The 21,262-nt window shown below is 39.6% G+C and overlaps 1 protein-coding gene across 3 annotated transcripts in view; it reads left to right on the top strand.

Moving 5' to 3' along the window:
- HBS1L (HBS1 like translational GTPase) overlaps nt 1-20,739 on the top strand; it is a 47,466-nt gene extending 26,727 nt beyond the window's left edge. Inside the window, exons 5-18 of one of the 3 annotated variants that reach the window (XM_033143829.1) lie at nt 1,511-1,619; nt 3,674-3,918; nt 4,027-4,192; nt 6,211-6,328; nt 6,832-6,978; nt 7,351-7,425; nt 8,680-8,797; nt 8,934-9,002; nt 10,576-10,680; nt 13,025-13,115; nt 14,721-14,829; nt 16,087-16,187; nt 17,494-17,638; nt 20,103-20,739. In XM_033143829.1, coding sequence (XP_032999720.1) covers nt 1,511-1,619; nt 3,674-3,918; nt 4,027-4,192; nt 6,211-6,328; nt 6,832-6,978; nt 7,351-7,425; nt 8,680-8,797; nt 8,934-9,002; nt 10,576-10,680; nt 13,025-13,115; nt 14,721-14,829; nt 16,087-16,187; nt 17,494-17,638; nt 20,103-20,114 — 1,610 coding nt within the window. In that variant the 3' untranslated portion in view covers nt 20,115-20,739. Of the gene's footprint in view, nt 1-1,510; nt 1,620-3,673; nt 3,919-4,026; nt 4,193-6,210; nt 6,329-6,831; nt 6,979-7,350; nt 7,426-8,679; nt 8,798-8,933; nt 9,003-10,575; nt 10,681-13,024; nt 13,116-14,720; nt 14,830-16,086; nt 16,188-17,493; nt 17,645-20,102 lie in introns of those variants that run through there. The other 2 variants (XM_033143832.1, XM_033143830.1) reach the window with 2 other exon arrangements.
- Nucleotides 20,740-21,262: the final 523 nt, after the last annotated feature.

Genomic DNA, 21,262 nt, shown 5'->3' with positions numbered 1-21,262 from the left:
GCTTTTACTTGGAAACCCCCTGGTGTAACTTGTATTTAGGAAATAACCTTTTTCTAAATAACTCATTCTTCTTTCTGGGGGAATTATTCAAAAACAGCTTTCAAGTTGCTGAATGTCTCGAAGTAGAGCGAGGCCATACCTACTCACACACTTAGGTGATGACCCCAGTTCAACAGTAGGCAAGGGAATCTAGGGCAGCGTTAGACGGGCAGGATGAGAGACTTCCTCTGCTCAGTACATTCTGTTAACATGTTAAACCCACTAGTTTTGAAATGTACCATTAGTGCAGCCCACAGCTTTAACAAAGTAGAACCAAGTACAGCACACTGGAATGTGGGTGAGAGGGAGAGATGACTAAATACTGTGAAGGATATTTGTGCCCTGGGACCATTAAATAAATTCTGAACCAAGGAAATCTACGTTCCGTTAAGTTGAATAAATTATGCAAATTATTCAAACATACTTTTTTTTAAAAAAAAAATGTTGCAGTACTGAGGATTTGAAAGATTTTGTTTGTGCATGTGTGTATTTCTTTTAAGGACTGGATAATTGCAAAAGTTGAAATGGCATAAAAGTAGGCAATCACTTGGTTGTGGCTCCATGCTGCAAACTGCTGTGCCACCCTATCCTTTAGGAAAATGTCATTCCCTTTCCCTGTCAATATCTGGCTTGAATTAAATTATACACCGCCCTTCATATGAAGATTACAGGGTGGATTACAATATAAAACCACAAAATGCATATAAAACCATAAAATAACATAATAAGAAAAAGCAGGACCCATTAAAAAAGCCACATCAGCCGCAGTGGAATAAAAACACCTAGAATACTGCAGCAGAAACACACAAACTCAGAAGTTTGCAAAAAGAAACAAATGTCTGGAAAGATGGACCTCATTATTTGGGAACACATACAGGGAGAAGCAATTGTAAGTGCATTCAGACAAATATAACTGTGTGCTTTACATTCAACTTTTGATAAAAGGAGAAACACGGGCAGTACAACTAAGTCGGAATGGGGAGGAAATGTTAAAAAGGATATCTCAAATACAGCATCAATAGAAGGTTAAAAATGAGAACCTCTCCTATATGAAGTTAGGGGAGTTTCAAAAACATCCAGCCATTACATAAGAAAACATCCTTTATTAGGATACCAAATATGATGGGCATTGGCTACAAGTTTTGGCACACCTTTTGAGATAGAAGGCATAGATACAGAATAAATATTTGTTAATTTTAGATTTCCTTTTCTTCTGCTTTCAAAAGCTCAAGATGGCTAAAAAAATTAATAAGCTGCTCTGAATATTCACATGTATAGTCTACATTGCTACAAAAGCAGCTTTTTACTTGGATACAACTATACAAATTTTTATTTTTGGCAAACCTGATTTTTAGAAAGCTAGAAGTTATCAGTTGCTAAATCTACCAAGATAACACACTGGACTACACTGAAGATTCAGTCTGTTTGCACTGTACTTATGCTATACATGCATTCTTTTCTCTCCTACTAGGAAAAGTCAGAGATTCCCAGACAAACAGAATTGAATCTGATGTCGTGCCAAAAGTTACCAAAATGACTGTGTCTGGAAAGAGACAAACTACTGGCTTTGAAGTTCCATGGTAAGCCTTTCACCGCTTGCAAGGTACACAGGCATCATCTTCCTTCAGATTGATGCACCTGTATCAAGATTTTTTGGGGTCTATTTTTACAGAAATTTAGTCAATATGTCATAAAACTGAGCAGCATGGCTTCTTGTTTGACTCATAATTACTTTCAGAAAAAGGCATCTTGCATTCGTGAGTTTTTTTTGAAAAAAAATCTTTCACTCTGAGTAGCACAGAGAGAACAGCTAGCCACATTAAAATAATCTGTTTCATAGGGTGCAAAATTTTCTGGAGGTTAGTTTAAAATACAACTTTGCAAATTGAATTGTTGCAAGCTCAGTTATTTGAGGCATAATGATTGAAAGAGGGAAAAAGGAGAGGTTTTATAGTGTCCATCTGTAGACCTGTGACGGCCATACTGACAATGGACTGGTTCACTGATAGAAGCCTCTGCTAGATTAAAGAGCCGCCTACAAGCAGATACTGTATAACTCTTCATGTATAAATTGCAAGGCAAGTAATAGAATGCATGGGGCTGCTTCTGCAAATATCCAGTGGCGCTGCTGCAAACGTGGAGCTCTTTACACAGGCCCTTGGATCAGGGCCATGGTCTGCTAAGAGTAATTCTGAAATGTGTTCTTTACTCAGTTATTCTCAACCAGAGAATAAGGTTTGAAGAGGGGGAATTATGAAATAAAATCAGTAAAGTGGAAGTAACAGATAGTCTGAATGCAACATACTTGTATTTAGGGCCATGAATATGACCACATCTTGTGATCGAACATCTACGTTAAAACGAATGGAGCAACTTCAATCTTGCATGGTCAGCATCTTGCTAGAGTCTTCATAGTTTACATTCTAAATTTATAAAGCAAGTATGTATGTTCAGTATCTCTTCATAGCTATGGCTCAAACCTGTGTTAAGTAATCCTGACTATGTACTCCTACTTAAGAACCAAACGTAAATGATGTGCTCTTGAGCAAAAGTTCAACAGGTGGTCCACGTTAAACTCCTTTCACTTATTAATTTTCTTTCTATTCTGCTATACCTCCACATACTTGTGCATATATACCTGACACTTTTGTTGGAGATTCTCTGTTTGTATGTATACACAGACTTACTATTTTAAACTCAGAATCACAAACACAGTGCCAGATCTCCTCCTGGTAGGCCTCCAAGCATATGTAGCAGCAATGTCTTCTTGAGAGTAATTGAGTAAAGTATGCATTTCAGAGTTACTCTTGGCAGACCATGGTCCTGATCCAAAGATCTATGTGGAGAGCTCCTTGTGTGCAGCAGGACCAATAGATCTTTGCAGAAACAGCCCCTTCACAGCAATATTGCTTACATGGAGGTTTATGTCATGTGGTGTCTCTCTACTTATAGTTCTATTTCAGCAGAGGCTTCTATCTGTGCAGCGGAGAGGGAGGTGACTTTTGCCAATTTTCCTTTTTTTTCTGCACACCATCTCCCATGTTATTCTGGAGGATTCCCCACTATTCTGGAGCAGTTTTTTATGGGGGCGGGGAGTATTGCAGGCAGAGGGAGAATCAGCAAAAATTGCCCCCTTCCCTGTTCTGCTAGCCAAAGTCTCAACTGGATCAAAGAGCCTTCTGTGAGTGGAGGTACCCTACCAGATAACAGTTGGAATGCCATTTATCATTTGTAAAGCCAGCATTTCAAGCAAGCCATTCAGCAGGTAAGTGCAGATGGCCATTTGCCAAGTGAGAACTTAGCACAGATTGAGTAGGACAATTTGGCAAGCTATGGTCTGATCAAGTGATGAAGGGCACCTTGCCACAATTTTGTGCTTACTCATAACTCCAGGGAAGAAGAGTCCCTTCTGTACTGATTCTGCCCTGCCCTGCCAACTGCTTGACATTCACACTGTAGTAAGTCACTGTTTAGTAAATGATTGTCTGTATTTACCCACTGCCTGTGGCTGTTTGGTAGCTTGCCTCTGCTCCTTTATTTTAAAGTTTTGATGAACGTGTAAGAATGAATTTCATTTGTTCTGTAAAGTTGTGAAACTCTTCTTCTCTTAAAGTTCATTCTTTGCTTTCTCCAGTGTGAATGCTGAAGAGAATGGGCATATGCCACAGAAGGGACTCTCAGCTGGAGATGCCAACGTGGGGGTTACTGAGATTCTACCTAAACCAGCTTTTCCACCCCAGACTGTTCAAGCATCAGAAGAACCAACCTTGACACCAACTTCAGTGAAAAAGTCCGGAAAAGCAAAACAGCAAATAGATGTGAAAGCTGAGCTGGAGAAGAGACAAGGAGGAAAACATCTACTTAACCTTGTGGTAATAGGTAATCTTTTTTTTGGAGTGATCTGAATACACATAAACAATTCTTCCCTCAAGTGGCTTTTAACATGTATCCATCAGAGATAATCCCACATGTATTTCCTGTTCTTAGGACATGTTGATGCAGGAAAAAGTACCCTCATGGGTCATTTGCTGTATCTTCTGGGCAATGTGAACAAACGAACTATGCACAAATATGAGCAAGAATCAAAGAAAGCTGGAAAGGCATCATTTGCTTATGCATGGGTCTTGGATGAGACAGGGGAAGAGAGAGAGAGGTGAGCAATATACAATACGTGTGTGTGTGTGTGAGAGAGAGACGTGCACATTGTGTATTAATAGTGCACATTGATGTTTACTGTTAGCATGAATAAGATACGATTAAATTAGTGGAATAAGTGCTGTGCTGATAGAATTGTTCTCCCTTCTTGTGAATTAAGGAAAGAAGCTGTTGGCAAACTATTCAAACTTCCTGCATGCAAGGAATCTTTTCTGCAATGACTTGCCTGTAGACGAATCTCCTGTGACCTCACTTAGAACACTGTGTTTAGTCCTAGATGGTTCACCTGGTAAATAATAATATAGCGTCAGAAGCATAGCTGTCAACTTTTCCCTTTTTTAAAGGGAAATTCCCTTATTCCGAATAGGATTCCTCGCAAGAAAAGGGAAAAGTTGACAGCTATGGTCAGAAGAGGTTCAGAAAAAAGGCAACCAAAATGATTTAGGAATTGGAGCCACACTTCTTGGGGAAACTGTTAGAACATTTGTGGCTTTTTAGCTGAGAAAAAAACTGTATAAGATTATGCATGGCATGGAGAAAGCATAAATATTTTTTTCTCGCTCATAATTCTAGAACTGAGGGCCATCCATTGAAGCTGAATGTTGGAAAAGTGATAGGGCCATCAATGGCTACTATGCATACTACCTCTGCGGTTTAAGATACTATGCCTCAATAGTAGTTGTTTGGAACCACAAGTGGGGGGCAGTGCTGTTGCATTCAGGTCCTTCTCGTCAAACCTTCAGGCCTAGGCTGGCCACAGTGAGAACAGGATACTACAGTAGATCGACCTTTGGCCTGATCCAACAACACCACTTATATGTTCTGAGCCTCTGCCATGAAACCCTTGTTCACTATGCACTCCTTATATGTGTTTTTCAAGATTCTGGATCATTTTATGGAGTGAACACTTGGTTTTTTGGGCCACAGTGTTATCCTATATGAAGCAGTATAATTGAGTTCTCAAGAACATACCCCAAATTCTACTGTAATTGGTTGTGATGTAATAACTGCATGGGGGGGGGATTACTGCACTCTCACTAAGGAACCCGTAATCAGCTTCCAGGGGACCTTAGGATGCTCCATACAGTTTGCACATATCCTTCTCTAAGGCTATTGATACTGGGTTTTGTGTGTTGCCATTGCTTATGTAGCAGAATTAGTGCTGAATTGCATGACTAGTTTCCATGATGAAGTAGCCATGAGACTGTTCTTCTTTGGTATGGTGACCATTCTTGGATGTGGATATTGCAAGCTCATACATTGACACATTTCTGAGGATTGCTACTGTAATTGTACCAACTTGGTGATACTGTATGTTCTGGCGTATAAGACTACTTTTTAATCCAGGAAAATCTTCTCAAAAGTCGGGGGTCGTCTTATACGCCGGGTAGAGAATCTGTAGTCGAGTATATCTCAAACTCTATATTTTAACTGGAAAAATTGGGGGTCGTCTTATACCCCCAGTCATCTTATACACCATGATTTAAAAAATTATTTTGTGGGTGCCTTTATCATAGAATGGCTCTATAATCACATTAGACTCATTTGTGCTTATCCCAAAGAAGGTGGTGTATTTTTAGCACTCATTTATTAATACAGGGTAAACTTTGGAAGGGACGTGGGTGGCGCTGTGGGTTAAACCACAGAGCCTAGGGCTTGCTGATCAGAAGGTCGGCAGTTCGAATCCCCGCGATGGGGTGAGCTCCCGTTGCTCGGTCCCAGCTCCTGCCCACCTAGCAGTTCGAAAACACGTCAAAGTGCAAGTAGATAAATAGGTAGTGCTCCGGCGGGAAGGTAAACGGCACTTTTGTGCGCTGCTCTGGTTCGCCAGAAGCGGCTTTGTCATGCTGGCCACATGACCCGGAAGCTGTATGCCAGCTCCCTCGGCCAGTAACGCGAGATGAACACCGCAACCCCAGAGTCGGACGCGGCTGGACCTAATGGTCAGGGGTCCCTTTACCTTTAAACTTTGGAAAGGATTGTAAGTGACACTTCATGCCTGTGCTTTATTTTTAGGGGAGTGACAATGGATGTAGGTATGACCAAATTTGAGACAAAGACAAAAGTTATTACATTGATGGATGCTCCTGGCCATAAAGACTTCATTCCAAATATGATCACAGGAGCTGCAATGGTAAAGACTTTTTATTGGCATCACCTGTCTATAAATAAGAAGTGATAACACATTGAATTGAGTTTTGTAGCAGTTCATTCACTGGCAGTACTTAGTGGTTAAACCATTGGTTAAAATCTGTGCAGTTTTGAAATGTTCAGTATGCCATCTTGGTTCAAAATGGCACCCAGCTGTCTTCAAACATAGACACAAACCTGCTTCTTGATCTCAGGAAGCATCGTGTAAAATTTTATTATATCATAAGCATTGTCCAAATGCAAAGCAAATAACCACTAGCTTTCCCAAATATATAATAGATCCATACATTTTCCACTGTTCTTACTGTATCAATACAATGGGCACTATTGGGGCTTTAAGTTTTTGGAGTGACTCAGATATGCATGCATTTTATCATAAAGGGGGAAAGGAAGCGTATTTGTGAAGAAATTATGGATGTGGTTGGGATCGGCTGTGTATGGTTAATAAATGCCAAGAAATACTGTGTAACAGTTATTCTTCCTTAGGCTGATGTGGCTATATTAGTGGTGGATGCCAGCAGAGGGGAGTTTGAAGCAGGATTTGAGACTGGTGGGCAAACACGAGAACATGGACTGTTGGTTCGATCTCTTGGAGTCACACAGCTGGCAGTTGCTGTCAATAAAATGGACCAGGTATTTTCCCTTGACTTTCTTAAAATTTATTTTCTGCAAGAAGAGAACACACATGTTGTTACAAATGGAGCTTGGTTATTTTCCAAGGGAATTGTAATATTTTGTTGATTTCTAAATTGATGAAATTCTGTGGAAAAAATGGTACACATACAAAGTGTTTTATTGGCTTAGCTGACACTTAAATGAAGATTTTTGTGATTCTGTCAGCACTCAGTGTTCTTGCTACTGGGTTACCTTATTATTTTATAATTATTTTTTGTTGGGGTGTCTTACTGCTAATGTTACTTCTTGGCAAGAGATAATTTTCACTTATGTTAAGAATGGTGTTTGGGCATTATCTTTCCTCTGTGATATATTATGTGTTTATTTTAGGTCAATTGGCAACAGGAAAGATTTCAGGAGATTGTTAGTAAGCTCGGGCAGTTCCTGAAGCAAGCTGGCTTTAAGGTAAAGAAAATGATATAGAATTCAAGTGACTGATTAAAAGTCTGAGTTTTCAATGACTATATCCACTGCTATGGGTACAGGGAAGGCCACAAAATGCTGTTGCCCCATTCTAAATGTGTGAATAAGATATGTGATAGGGCTGTGACAAAATTTCTGGTGACTGGCTAATTATGACTTGAAAATTATGCTGGCATTTAGCAAAAAGGTTTTCAGCTCTTCAAAGGGCTGATACTTTACTTTGCTACCCACTGCCAAGAATTCCTTTTTAACAAACTAGAATTCTAGTCCTGTGCTTTTCCACTGACAGATGTTTTATATCCACTTCCACTGCTTGGGAGAGCAATACTTCAACTTGGATGCTGTCTTCAAAAGAACAAATTACAGTGTCCTTTCCTCTTGTCCATGTTGTCTGTGGAGGAAATGAGCAGTATTTTTTTTCTCCAGAGAGTTGAGCTTTTAGAGAAGCACCGCTGGCATTTTGCTGCTGCTTTCTGAAAAAAAGTAAATTGAAGGGAAAGAGACTACCCATCCTGGGTGTTGTGTCTTTCCCTTCCCTCTCAGTTTTTGCAGAAGTAGCAGTGAGGCAGTGCTGATGCTTTTTGTGGAAGCTCAGCTTACGAAAGAGAACACCTTTGCTTTCTTCCGTGGTGAGCAGGGGATGGAGAGAGAGTTTAAGCCAAGCAAAGCTTTACAGAAGACCAATAGATTTATTGAGCCCTGCCTTTTGTGAGGTGTGAAGGGAATTGTCATTGGTCAGTTCGAGGTGTGTGGGGATGTGTATGAGAGAGATGTTCTATACAGTGATGTCATGAAAGGATCAGATTGATATAGGTGTTACTTTCTAGAATATTCCAAAGCTCCTTCAAAATTCTGTGAAGTGCAGGGCTTACCAATTAACTTCAGTAACCCATTAAGTATAATTTTTATAGTTTTTTATAATTTTATAAATAGGGGGTGATGTTTTATGTTGTAAATTTACTGCTTAGTCTGTTACTTTAAAGTCCTTTCGAAGTTTTAAGTAGAAAGGCTAAGTATACATATGTTGTTTGGAAAATCGTGCGTGATGGGCCAATGGCCGTAATAATAAATATATCTATCTATCTATATATATATAACCCATTAAGTAGCATTAGCTTTCTATCTTCCACAAGAAGAATCTTAGTTTGCGTTTCAAAAGCTTAGAAATACTACTTATAATGCTGGAAAAGTTGCTTTCCAATTTCATGCTGCAAATTAAACACTTCTCTCAACCAGGAGTCGGATGTAGCTTATATCCCTACAAGCGGGCTTGGTGGTGAAAATCTTGTCACAAGAAGTCAAGCGAGTGAGCTGACCAAATGGTATGAAGGAAAATGCTTGTTAGAACAAATAGGTATGTGTTTACTTCTGTAAGATTTTTAGAAGTTTCAGTACACAGCTGGGGGAATGCAGTAGAGACAAATTAATATCGCTTGCTGTAAGAAAGTAAAGGACATCGCTATTCACAGAGCACATTGATTTATTTACAGATTCTTTCAAGCCACCTCAAAGATCAGTGGAGAAACCATTCAGATTATGTGTATCGGATGTTTTTAAAGGTTAGTAAGTTTTGTTCAGGTATTAAAAACAATAAAATTTATGTCTTACAATTTCCCTTCACTGGTGAATAAATCTCCTAAAAATATTTATTTTTAAAAAACTAATCTAGAAATGCTACTTAGAATAGGTAGTATCCTGCTTTTCATTACTGACTGAAGTGTATGTACTAGTATAGCTGGGTCATTGCATAGCTTGTTGCAATACACAGTGTCCACTATTATAAATGTTTTTTCTATCACTGCTGTTCTTAAATTGGGAGAATTGGCCAGACTTTTTGTAACTTTTATTAATTTCCTTTGTTCTTGCCTGTATTTTCAGTGTACTTGTTTTTAAATTTTGTTGATTTTTTCTGCATTTTTAAAATTAGTACTTTAAACATTTAATGTAAACGGCTTAGATTTTTCTTTGCTACAGCAATCTATATGTTTTGTTAAGTGAAAATAAATAAATTTCAGGAGATGTATTGGCACATGGGAATGTTGGCAACTATAATTATTTTTGCTTCTTATTAGTATAAAATAGTGTACAGTCATACCTCGTGTTGCGTTCCGCTCTTGTTATGGACTTTCAGCTTATGAACATGGCAAACCTGGAAGTGTTTACTTCCGCGTTCAGCGCATGTGCAAAAGCACTTGATCGCACCGCGCATGTGGGCAGAAGAGATGCTCTAGTTGCGGACTTTTCGGGGTGCAAACGGCACCACAAAACGGGTTAAGTCCGCAAGTAGAGGTACCACTGTACACAGATTTGAAATCCAGGCCCATGGTTTTTGAATCTAGGGTGCTTCTCCCACTCCCCATCCCAGATACTTTCATCGTAGAGAGGGCAGAACAAAAGTGTCCTGAAAGAATTTCCACCCTGGTTCTCCAGTCCAATAATGGTTAGGTACACATTGAATAAGGATTCTGTGTATGCAGTGGCAGCTGTTGCCCATTGGTACTGGTAGGATGGAAGCAAAGTGGGCAGTAGTAGGAAGAGCTGGAGCCAGTGGCAGGCAGGGCCAACTAATTCTAGTTTTCTCCCCACCCTCCTCCCTATTCATTCTGCAAAGGGCAAAACTAAGGCAAAGAGAGAAGAAGCTGATAGGGCAACCATAGGAAATAAGAAGGCAGGTTGGTGGATACTTGGAGCAGTATCCCATTTTCCCTAATAGAGCAGCCTGCACTACATTCACTACGAATCCCTGGCTGAACTGAGAACTGTGCTTACAGAAGAGTACAGTTCTTGGTGCTGGAATGGCAACCATAGTGCCAACATACCGTAATCCCTCTGTTTTAACATCTCTGGCCAGTCACATATTTGTAGGTTTGGTGAGAAAATAGTTTTAAAACCACTGAAGCACGATATGTAGCCCAATGGAACATAAAATATTTGAGTACATATGGGGTATTTCAAACAGAAAACTTACTGGTTGGATGTTTATTGTTTTCTTATTGCAAAGTTTGAGACTTGTTTTATTGAAAAAATCAAAGACTCGCTTTGTATTACATTGTAAAATCAATTGTGCAACTATTTTTATCTTATGAAAAATTACGATACTTTTGCTTTCTCCAACCAATGTTTTTGTTGCAGATCAAGGATCAGGATTTTGTGTGACTGGTAAAATTGAAGCAGGATATGTTCAAGTTGGAGATCGACTGCTAGCGATGCCTCCTAATGAAACTTGCACTGTAAAAGGTATAGTATACAGGCTGATGGATGCTCTCCCTTTGGGTTACACTGCAGGCAGCTTTAGAATGTGTTAATCTACACTGTCGTATGTGAAAACTTCAAAGAAAATTGGGTGATTCCTCCTGCTGAACTGTGAATGTTGCTTGAGAGCAGCTTTGCTCCTGGAGGTCCAGAGAGCAGCTGTGTCCAAGAGCACTTTTGCTGCAGCTGCTTGCCTTCCTGGATAAAGCAGAAATGGTTAACTGCCGTGGCGACATCAATATTGGACTATTGCACCACTCTTACATTTATTGAAGCATATTTTCTCCGGGTTCCCCCCCCCCTTCACTGGCTTCCACTTGGGGTAGGGGTTAGAACCAAGATATTGAATGACATACTTCTACAAAAAACCTGTTCACTATTGTCATCATTTTAGAGGTGTTTCACCACATCCTGCTGCCTTCTGATTGAATGTGGCTGGTGGCCATGGAAGGCACCCAGTTGCAACACCCAGTTGTGCAATTCCCTATCTAGATATGTTTGATTCGCTTCACCTCAATTTAATGTAAGGTGGTAGTCCCCCCCCCCTTTTCGTCAAGCTTTTCATTTGGCTGGAGTCTTTATGCTCTTCTTAGTTGTTTTAACCTACCCAGTTTTATGCTCACTCCTTGCAGCTGTTTTAATTGCTGCTATTTGATTTTATTAGTAAGATATTGTTACTGGATATTTTGTAATTTTTATTGCGGGTTGTGTGTTTATATACACATTTTTAACGTTTAAAACTTCCTTAGAGTGAAAGGTCGTATGGAAGTACTTAAATAATTTGCATTATTTCAGTTACAGGTAGGTAGCCGTGTTGGTCTGCCATAGTCAGAACAAAATAAAAAATAAAAAAATCCTTCCAGTAGTACCTTAGAGACCAGCTAAGTTTGTTCTTGGTGTGAGCTTTCGTGTGCATGCACACTTCTTCAGATACACTGAAATAGAAGTCACCAGACCCTTATATATAGTGAGAGAGTGAGGAGGGGTATTACTCCTTGGTTTTTCCTTTAGGACTAATTGCTGTCATTAATAGTCATCAACAGGTTTTCCACACCTATCAGCCAATCACCCATTCCCACCACCCTTCTGAGTAATACCCCTCCTCACTCTCTAAGGTGCTACTGGAAGGAATTTTTATTTTTTATTTTGTTTTACATTATTTCAGTTATTAGAATGAAACAATAATATAGCTGCTGTCATGTTACTGTTGAACTTTCTACTAATACCTGGTCTAGTAAGAATGCCATAGACAAGGAGGGAGAGAAAGTGATATAGAGATTTCTCTAAGCAGCCTTTTTCAGACTGTAATACTTCAACATTTGTGATAAAATAATCCTAGTAGTCAGGATTCAATTTATTTCATTTAACATTATTTTTATATAGGATTGCTACTTAAAATATTCTTTACAGAAGTCACATTCCAAAGCAGTATGAATTTCCATTAGAATTAGCTGAGTCTGTGTATATATGTGTATGTGTATAGTATAGCTGGACTGCATTCCAAGCTTATACTTTATTGGTTTTCACAACTTGCAGAATATTTTTATTGTAGATTAAACTGAACAATTATACTGCTTTAATGGACAAGGCATTATTATTATTATTAGTTTGGGTTTACTTTATGTATATCCCAAATATGAGGCAATAAGTTTGTAAAATCAAGCATTAAATTAATATGACAGTATAGTGCTTTTTCTGAAAGTTAAGTACTTTCAGATTAAGTACAACATTTCCAGAACACTTTTTCCAAAATTGTCTCCTTTTTCCAGTTACGGTTTCCAACAACCATATGAATGCTTCAAAGCCCTGGATGTTCGTGCATTTAGCCATCAGCATATAAGTGCAGGAATTCTTCAGTAACTCATACATATGATTTAGTACAGAGTTTAGTGTGCTTCATAGCACACCCATTTGTTTCACCATTACGTCGAAAGCAAACAAAAACTCATTTGGTGAAAAATGAAAGCAGGTACAACCGAGATATTTAAAAGTTTGCGGACAGGGTGCTTGTACCGTAAATAATAAATTCCTTCTTAAATTCTTGTACAGTCATACTTTCAAAATTGTGACACCCATGCAGTGTGACAGGCATATAGCTCAACACTGACTTGCAGAAAACTCACTCAGTAAGGCAAGGTGACTTTAGATGATGGTAGTTCCCGAGAAGAAAAGCTGTCTGAGGTTTTAGTCAACAGCTTTTACTATCACCTCATTCATACTGAAAACTGATGAGTCGTGGTTGATGCAGCAGAACTGGCAAAAACAGAGCTGTTTGTAGCAGTTAAACCAAGGTAGTTCACTGTTTAGTTCTGGTTTTACTCATTTCTAGGAATTGCCCTACATGATGAACCAGTGGATTGGGCTGCAGCAGGAGATCACGTTATTCTCACTTTGACTGGCATGGATATCATCAAAATCAAGTGAGTACAGAAAAGGCTTTGCCTAAGCAACGGTTTATATTTAACATGAAGCTTTCTAACCGTTGCAGTTGATAATCAGTGGTTTACCGGTTGGGGAGGGAGGGTGTGGGAGGCTTGCTACCTGGATAGCGAGAGCACTGCAGGATCACCTAGCCTGCGTGCAAGTGACAGTGTGAAACTGGCAGTGGTCTTGATCACAGGCAAGCAATTGTTAGGTTAAAAAAATTAATAAGGGCCAGGCATAACAATTTTTTGGTATATTCATCTGGAGTTTGGGGAGGCAAAAGAGTGCTCAAATAGATTGTGTACACGGTTGGTTTTTTTTTTTTTTTTAATCTTTACTGCTACTGAACAACAGTTATTTTAACACTACTAGTACACTTGGTACTATAAGGAACAGAAACAGTACAATGTGACTGCTGTTTGACTGACCAGTCAAAGGGTGACTAAAGAAGATGGCGCTCAAAAAAGAAGCAGAAAAGGGTTAAATTTGGCAGAAAGTATCGAAGAGACTATGATGACCAAGGAAGAGTTAGCTCTTGTCTTCTTCCAAATAAATACGTGTAGGGCGGGGGGGGGGGGGGACAAGAGCTAAAAGTGGCACTCTACATTAAGGTACTAATTTCCATAAAATCAAGCGCCATTGGAGTTTATTATGCAGAGCAATACTGGAGTCCACATACTAAGGGACTCTTAACTGGTTAATTCAGTTTGGTGGTGCTGGGTATGTGTGAAGGAGAGAAGCAGGAGAATGGGTCACTTGGTTATTAACAATATTTAATAGCATGATCCTAACCATATTTACTCAGGAGGAAACCCTTTTGATTTCAGTGGGTCTTACTCCCAGATAAATGGGGTTAGGATTGCACCCTCAGAGATGCTCTGTACTGTACTTGTTGCCAATTAGTGGAATGAATACCTGAATCTATATTATTTGACTTAAAAGATGGAGATGTGAAAATAAAGAGAGTTAGTGATCTTGACATGGGTGATCACTTTTCGTATTAGTCATGATGGACTAAGTAGCTAGAGAGAGGGTAAAGGAGTTAGAAGACTGCTGCTGAAAGCTCTCTCAGTAAGCCATAATTCTGTGTGACTTATAATGTTGTGAACAAATAGCACCACCTTCCTCCGCACATCACACTAAAAATTACTTGGAGAACCCATAACAAACTGCTACTTTGTGCTTTGTTTTATATATGTGGAATTTTGTAGAGCATTTGGGACAATATGGTAGAAAGCAATGTGCTACCCAAACATACATAAAATAACCTCCTCCTACCTAACAGAATGCATGTGCACTTTAGAAGAGCTAGCAATCCCCAAACAGTAATAAATGCATTACTTCTAGGGTACCTGTTGGTAGCACTGCTGCTACCAATCCTATCAAGTCCAACTGAGGGCAAACCTCACCCTGGCACAGTCTGGACACACAAATAGGATTGGCCAGTGGCAAGGCATCAGCCTGGTATAGGCCAAAGGATGACAGTGGGGATTGATGCAGTTTCCATGTTAGTTTGTCATCTAAGCATGCCTCTTGGTGTTACCACATTTTAAACCTGGATGCACATAGCCTGATTTGTTTCTTCACAATCTCTCTTGCAGTGTTGCGTGCATATTTTGTTGCCCCAAGGAACCTATTAAAGCTTGCACACGTTTCAGAGCTCGGATCCTCATCTTCAATATTGAAGTTCCTATCACCAAAGGATTCCCTGTAAGTGTGGCACTGTCTTTGTTTTCTGAAGACATTGCGTTCTTTGTTTTAGCATTTTATCAGTCATGCATGTGCCTGCTTTTTAATCAGATTCATTCTTTATGTGCTGCACAATGATGTGTCCCTGCTTTGCTGCACACATCCTAAAGCAGAGAATACATCTTGAAATTATGCTGCTCTTGGAGAAGATTGGCTGTATTCATTACAGTGGTATTTCGAAGGTTCAAAATCATGGGTTAAGGCGGTAGGCAAAAGCACTACTTGAGACTGAGAGACAGAAAGATGGCCTCATGTGGACTGCACAATTAAATCAAGAGACAGTTTTGGTTAACATTGTAAGGGGTTTATAAGAAAAGCCTCTTGGATCAAGTCAAATATCCATCTAGTCCAGAACTCTGGGTGGTAACCAAAAAAGTATTTACATTAGTGCAAGGATTTCTGGCTGCGCAACAAGGATTTCTGGCTGCCCCTCCACTCACCCCATGCACCCCCTAAATGTATTCTGGGGGATCTTTCAATGCTCCAGAGTAGATTTGGGGAGGGCAGCGACCCATGGGAAGAAGAGAAGATAGTCAAGTTGTGTTTGCACACGGAGATCATTTAGCAAATGAAACTGCTTTGTTTCATATTGTGCTCTATTCTCACAGTGCACAATCAGGTGGCCATAGGAAGCCCACATGCAGAACCTGAACTCTCCCTTACCTGTAATTCCCAGCAATAATTATTCAGAGGCATACTACCTCCAGCAATGGAGGTAGAACCTAGCTGTCATAGTTAGTAGCCACTGATTGCCTTTTAAAGCCATCCAAGTTGGTGGCAATCACTATCTCTTGTGGGAGCAAATTCCATAGTTTAACTGTGTGCTGTGTGACAAGGTACTTCCCTTTGTCCTGAATCGTCCAACATTCGTCTTCATTGGATAATTTGATGAGGGAGAAAAACTTTTCCCTATCCACCTTCTTTGCACCATGCATACATAGTTTTATATGTCTCTATCCTGTCCCTCTCCCTTACTTGCCTTTTCTCTAAACTAAAAAGCCTCAAATGTTGTAACCCTTCCTCTTAGAGGTCAGTTGCTCCAACCCCTTGAGTATTCTGCTTATCCTTTTCTGAACCTTTCCCAGCTATTCGTGCAAAATCTTTTATCTTTTAGCTTGCAAAATGCATTTATAGAAGCATTTCGGTCCTGTTCATGTTTTGTCATCTGCTGAAAATAGTTTTAAGACGGTTGTCAATTAAAATAAACTCTTGTTTCAGGTGCTTTTACATTTTCAAACTGTAAGCGAGCCTGCCACTATTAGGAGGTTATTGAGTGTGCTTCACAAGAGTACAGGTGAAGTCACAAAGAAAAAGCCTAAGTAAGTATTTTAAGAGTAAATTTGATGAAAAATATGTTGCATAGCAAGTCCAACTCGAATTTCTATCATGTTAAGCCTAGTGGAAATGGGAAGAGAGATAATCAGATAGGCAGATAAAATGCAAATAGTTGATCTTAGATCTCAAAGCATTCTGAAACAAACTTAAATATGTTGCTAAGGATGTTCTGAGCATGTCGTTTGGCTGCCTTTTCTTAGTTCTAGAGAGATAGGTGCTTGAAGTACCATTCTTGGTTTTATATTCCCTCTGCTTGTATCACATTCCTGTCCAAATTGCCTTTTTTAATTCTGTGTATGAGATTCCATCTTGTGGAAGTGCCAACAAGAGATTTTGAGAATACCAACACTGGAACTTTTTTCGGTTGCTTGAACTCCATGGGATTTATAATTAATTAAAAATGATCCCTTGCAAAGGGAATGGATGCCAGCCAGCATATCTTGCTCTGGTGTAACCATGTGTCTGTACTTTAGCCTTGTGGGAGTACACTTGGTTGATACGAATGAAGTGGACCTAGGAAAATTCCGTTGGCCTGAGCTTTTATTGTGTAATGATATTGTGTAATGTCCAGCCTCTCAGACATGGACTCTGGCCTTAGGGTTGGTGCACCTCCAAGTTATAGTGAAAATTCAGTTCTTTGCCTCCCCACAAGGCAGGTAAATATTAGCATCTTAACTGTATGACTTCTTTCCAACTTCTTATTTTTGCTGTCTCTTGGCCCTTGTGAGATTGGAAAGCCAGTATTGTACATGTGAATCTTTCTTCTTTGTTCTCCCCAGTCTCTTTCTAAGTAGGCTGGATCCTGAAGGCTTAGGTTCCTCCTACTGTACAAATCAACTCTTCCTCTCTTCCTCCAACATTCTCATTCCCCCTTTTCCACAATAAAGTCCAGGGCATGTGGGGAAGATGGTCTGTTTAATGTGCTATTAGCCCCTTTTGTGCTTAAATTTTTGTACTTGTGCTTCAAGCCACAAAACCATTATTTTTAAATTCAAATTATTTTATGAATAAAAAACACAGCTGTGATCACAGTGTGACCACTCCTGTCTTTTGAAGCAAGCCCTGTCAATAAATGGTTTTCATTGTTACTGCTAAATTCTCCAAAGTAAGCTCAGTGATTCTAACCAATGCAATCCTTCCTGTCTGCAGTGAGCATTTGTCTCCAGTAAATATTCCGAAGTTAGTATTACTAATTCCCCAAAATGTGTGTTTTCCATGAACACATGTGTACAGGCACAATAATAGATCCAATAGCAATGTATAGGAACTGTTGCTCTTTTTCCCTTACAGGTGTCTGACTAAAGGACAGAATGCTTTAGTAGAACTGCAAACACAAAGGCCTGTTGCTCTGGAACTTTATAAAGACTTCAAAGAACTTGGAAGGTTCATGTTACGCTACAGTGGCTCCACCATAGCTGCAGGAGTTGTCACAGAGGTATAGCATGTGTTTGTATGCATGCTTTATAATGACAGATTATGAAGTGGTATATTCTTTGCATTGAGGTTCCAGCCACTTGTTTCAAAAAAATCACCCACAATGAACTACAGACTACTTGAATAGTCAAGCTTGAAAATGAGACTCTTTTATTAAACATTTTTAAGGAAATGAACAACAGCCACTTAGAAATATTAGCACTTTTTTTGTCTCCCAGGCCAAAATCTTTGTAAACACTTTTCTGTCCAGGTCTCAATTCTCATAGAACCATAGAATTGTAGAGTTGGAAGGGACCCCCTGCAATGCAGGAATCTCAGCTAAAAGCATCCATAGCAGATGGCCATCCAACCTTTGCTTAAAGCTTCCGATGAAAGAGAGTGGCCACAACCTCCCTAAGGAGACTGTTCCACAGTCTAACAGCTCTTACTGTCACAAAGTTCTAGTTACAGGTAGGTAGCCGTGTTGGTCTGCCGTAGTCAAAACAAAATAAAAAAATTCCTTCCAGTAGCACCTTAGAGACCAACTAAGTTTGTTATTGGTATGAGCTTTTGTGTGCATGCACACGAAAGCTCATACCAATAACAAACTTAGTTGGTCTCTAAGGTGCTACTGGAAGGAATTTTTTTATTTTGTCACAAAGTTGTCCCTGATAGTCAAAATCTCATTTCTTATAACTTGAATCCATTGGTATGGGTCCTACCCTCCAGAGCAGTAGAAAATAAGCTTGCTCTATCTTCCATGTGACAGCCCTTTGGGTGTTTGAAGATGGCAATCATATCTTGCCTTCCTTATTTTTCCTTGGTGATTTGCACTTTTCTTATGCTATCCTTTAATTAGCTGACTGCAGGGTTTTTTTTCCCCCTTTATGGAAGTGGTTTAGCCCAGTATTACTCCTGCTTTGATTGGGGTTTAGGAATCTGTTAGAAGAGGCCTGGTCAGCCCAGTCCTCAGTAGGTTGGGCATCAGGTTGTCACAAGATGGTCTGTCTCAGAAAATTAGATGGCAGGTCAGCTGCTTGTTGTAATGCAGAAAGTGGCGGCATTTCAGTTCCCCTAATCCACAGCATGTCACTTGAGCGGTACATGTTTGAATAGCCTGATTCGGCCTTATGTGCCCATCCAAACTTCGTAGAAGGTACAATGTGAAGAAAGGCAGAGTTGTGGCTTTAGTTCAGAGGGGACTGCTGTGTGAAAATGCATACTGCTTAAAAGCCATTATTGGCTGTGGTATGTGCAAGTTATTTATGTATTTATTTATTAGTATTTCAGAGATGCCAAGTAGGTAATGTGATGAATTGTTTATGCAGTTGAGTGGCACAACTTTTCTTGAGGCAGGGTGGCATAAGAGTCATCTTCCTGAACGTAAATTGTGAAGGTTTTGCATGTGCACTTTTTAAACCTTACAGTTGGGCAGCATTTCAGCTAACTGCAGAAACGGCTTCGTGGAATGATGTGTCAGTGCACTTTCAAAGAGCTGTGCTTGCAGCTCTTCACTCTTTATGTGCTTAGTCACATCCCAAGCTCAACATGGCTAAAAGAAGGCAGCCCTTGTGTGCCATACCCTACCCCATTGCTCTTACACAAGACCCAATTAATAAAAGAAGAGCCATGCTGGATCTGACCAATGGTCCACCCAGTCCAGCATCTTGTTCTTAGGCCATAAAGGTAACACACACAAACCACCTACTATTCACTAGTGTGTGCACGAACACAGACTCAGTTAAGGTTCAGTGGAATACTGCCTCTGAACCCAGAGGTTTTATTTAGTCCACGATGGCTTATATCTATTGATAAAAACCAGTTCTTCATAAATGTGTCAGATCTTAATTTAAAGCCATCTGAGCCCATTGCAACTTGTGACAACAGAGTCTGTAAACTATGTAATATGTGAAAAACACCTTTGTTTGTTCTGGATCTCTCGTTTCTCCACACCATGTATAATCTCATCAACCTCTATCATATCTCCCACTCAGTTGCCATTCTTTTCCAAAGTTCCAAACACACCAGCATTTCGTTTAGGGAACCTTGCAGTGATCTTAGGCAGAGAAGTCTTTCTGAGTTCTTTCACAAAAGGGTAAGCGCCAAACTAGATGTGATGATGGGGGATCTGTGCTTGGATCACCAAATGTCTCTTTGCTTGCTTGTTTAAAAGCAGGTTGTGAGGGCAAGAGATTTTGCATTGGAGCTGTGCTGCTAGGAGAGGTGTTTTTTAAAACAAAAAACAAAAAACCTTTCCTCGCTATGCCATTTCCCCAATATAAAATTCTCCCCTCCCTCTTACTATTCTTACCACTCCCCACCCCTGCTGTTAGCTGTGAAAGGTAAAAAATAAATAAAATTGCTTGTGTGCTGACCCTGCTCAGTAACACCTTCAAATCTGATTCCAGGTCTTTGCATTTGTACACTTTGGATAAATGCCAATGTCTTCTCTGAAAATTTTAAATTCTTCTTCTTCTTCTTTTTAGATAAAAGAATAACGACTGTGCCAGAACTTCTGCAATCCAACCAAATGAAATCATATGTCCAAATAGGCTTATTTGATGAATCCAGTCATATCAGTGGAAGGAACAAAGGCAATTACCTTTCTAAGAGGAGGAGATGAAATACCAGGTGTTCTTCAAACATTTTGAAGCTGTCCTTGCTGCAAAACAGTATGCCAATAGGGAAATACACGTTGCGCTTTCTTACTGCACAAGTTCCACTCTATTTCCCATTTAAACCATCATTGGTAACTCTAGAGGACCTTTATGAAAAGTTTATCAGAATGATGTGTTAAAGGACAATGATTCATCATGGGGGGAAAGCATGTTACTTCCAGCCTTAAACATTGTTTACAAATTATTTTTGGGTGGGGGGCACTGCTTACCTGCTGCACATTATTTCATAAATTAATTCAATTGGGCTATAGCGTTCCAGATTTTATACAAATACATTTTCAAAGAACCCCGTTTCCTTCTGTTTCAGAAACCATTATTAACCATTAATTTCTTTCTGTTCCAAATTAATTTAAAACTTACTTGTGTAGCCCTAGTTAGTCCAGTAGTGGCTATTTTTATTTTTTTAGATTGTAGAAGAATAAAGTAGCTTGGCCTGAGCATAATATTTGTTTCTGTTCATGTTGTCTTGTATAAATAAAATCTTGGCACAAGGGGTACAGTTGGTTATGAGAGGCAGTAACCAAGACCCCTTGTCAAATGATGTGAACTTTTAAAGACAAAGGTGCATACCAGCAGATAACACCTAAGTCTGAAGGTGTATAAGAACTCTGCACATCTCAGAACACCCAAGAAGTCTATAGCAACTCCTGGAATCTTACCTTTACATGTGCCATCTTTTAAAGACAGGTCAAGTGTATTGATTTTCTCTTCACCTATCAATTACATGGTCCAAATGAGCTACAATGCCAGTACTTCTAAAATGAAGATGATCAGTCTATCTTTTGTTGTTGTAGTTAGTGATCATCACTGTATTTGGGGATAGGAATTCTGCCCCTATACTTTGCCTCATCAGATCATCAGTGGCTCTGGAACTGATTGCACAACAGAATTTCTCCTCCCTATATCCCCCTTGTGCACATCCACATCTGCTCTGGAGGTTTGATGGAACCCCAGAACAGATTGGGGAG

This window comes from Lacerta agilis, chromosome 3 (assembly GCF_009819535.1).
Source record: "Lacerta agilis isolate rLacAgi1 chromosome 3, rLacAgi1.pri, whole genome shotgun sequence".
NCBI classification, from domain to species: Eukaryota; Metazoa; Chordata; class Lepidosauria; order Squamata; family Lacertidae; genus Lacerta; species Lacerta agilis.
Note: the sequence above shows the minus strand (reverse complement) of the source record. Positions and strands in the feature narration are given on the sequence as shown.